Genomic DNA, 1161 nt, shown 5'->3' with positions numbered 1-1161 from the left:
TACCATACCGCTGAACATTTCTGTTTTAACGGTAATACTTTATTCATCATTCGTCAACCGTATTTACAAATGCAGATATTAGCTTCTGAACATCTGAAGTAATAATCGATGACCTTAATATCTTGTCGATATTTATTCAAATGATAATCGCTCTCTGCAGAAATATCGATTGGAACGTGTCAATCACTTCTCTTTTTTCTTTACCACAATGTAGTAACTTTAATATATGTTTGTGCAAACTCATCGGACCATATTTTCTCTTCCCCAGTGTTCACTCTAAATGCTTTTACCCTTTTCCCTCCCTACTTTGTTTTCCTTTCCCCCCATCTCCGCCATGCCCCCCCCCCCCGCACGCAGACAACGTACCACTGTGAAAGTGTAGTCGAAGTTGACGTCGAGCGCCTGGCCCGACGGCCGCCGGTGGTAGCAGGGAATGTCGATGTTGGAGAAGGAGGGCTTCCGCTGCTTCTTGGGGATTTTGATGACGCAGTTGGCGGCGCTGAGGTTGGAGGACCTCTCGGCCACGGGGCCGGGCACCTGCAGGACGCCGCCGTTGGCCTGGACGGATTCCTCGACCAGGTCGTCTTCGGACGACTCCTCCAGGGGAGGCTCAGTGACGACGGCCTCGGTCAGCGCCGGCATCCCCGTCGGGCACACCGGCGGTGAGGGAATTCCCGGCGCATCCGCCCCCTTGCTGAAAGACACGCGACGCCTCTTCCTGAGCTTCGCCCTGTGGTGCGGCGGCACCTGCAGGTAGTCGATGGTCGGGATGACCCGCGTTGGGCTGAGGCGGGGCTCCGGCACCTCCTCGGACGGCCGCCACGTCGCTTCATTGCAGTCGAACTTGAGCGGCGTGTTGAGGTCGGCGCACGGGGACTCCTCGTCCGAGTCGAACACATGGATGTTGACAGGGCTGGTGGGGGGCGTCGGGAGGAGGGGGGCGCCCAGGTGCGGCGGAGGCGAGCCCGGGCTGACCGAGAGGGGCGTGCTCGGGGCCAGGTCCAGCAAGGGCAGGCCGTGCGAGCCGATGATGGAGGGCTCGTCCTCGCACTCCTTCAGGAGCGGTGTCTCCGCGAGCGTGTCCTGGAGGCTTTCGATGTTGGCTAACACCGCCTCTCGAAGGGGATCGTCCACCAGCAGATCGGAGACGGAGGGAGCCCG

General features: G+C 58.8%; 1 protein-coding gene across 1 annotated transcript in view; it reads right to left on the bottom strand.

Moving 5' to 3' along the window:
- Nucleotides 1-1155, bottom strand: part of LOC119585702 (chloride channel protein 2-like) — a gene marked incomplete in the record, with an annotated part of 67264 nt that extends 66109 nt beyond the window's left edge. The window contains 1 exon segment of the mRNA XM_037934376.1: nt 367-1155. Within this exon segment, the coding sequence (XP_037790304.1) occupies nt 367-642 (276 nt within the window).
- Nucleotides 1156-1161: the final 6 nt, after the last annotated feature.

Source organism: Penaeus monodon, chromosome 20 (assembly GCF_015228065.2).
Source record: "Penaeus monodon isolate SGIC_2016 chromosome 20, NSTDA_Pmon_1, whole genome shotgun sequence".
NCBI classification, from domain to species: Eukaryota; Metazoa; Arthropoda; class Malacostraca; order Decapoda; family Penaeidae; genus Penaeus; species Penaeus monodon.
This window is presented reverse-complemented; position numbering and strand designations above follow the sequence as displayed.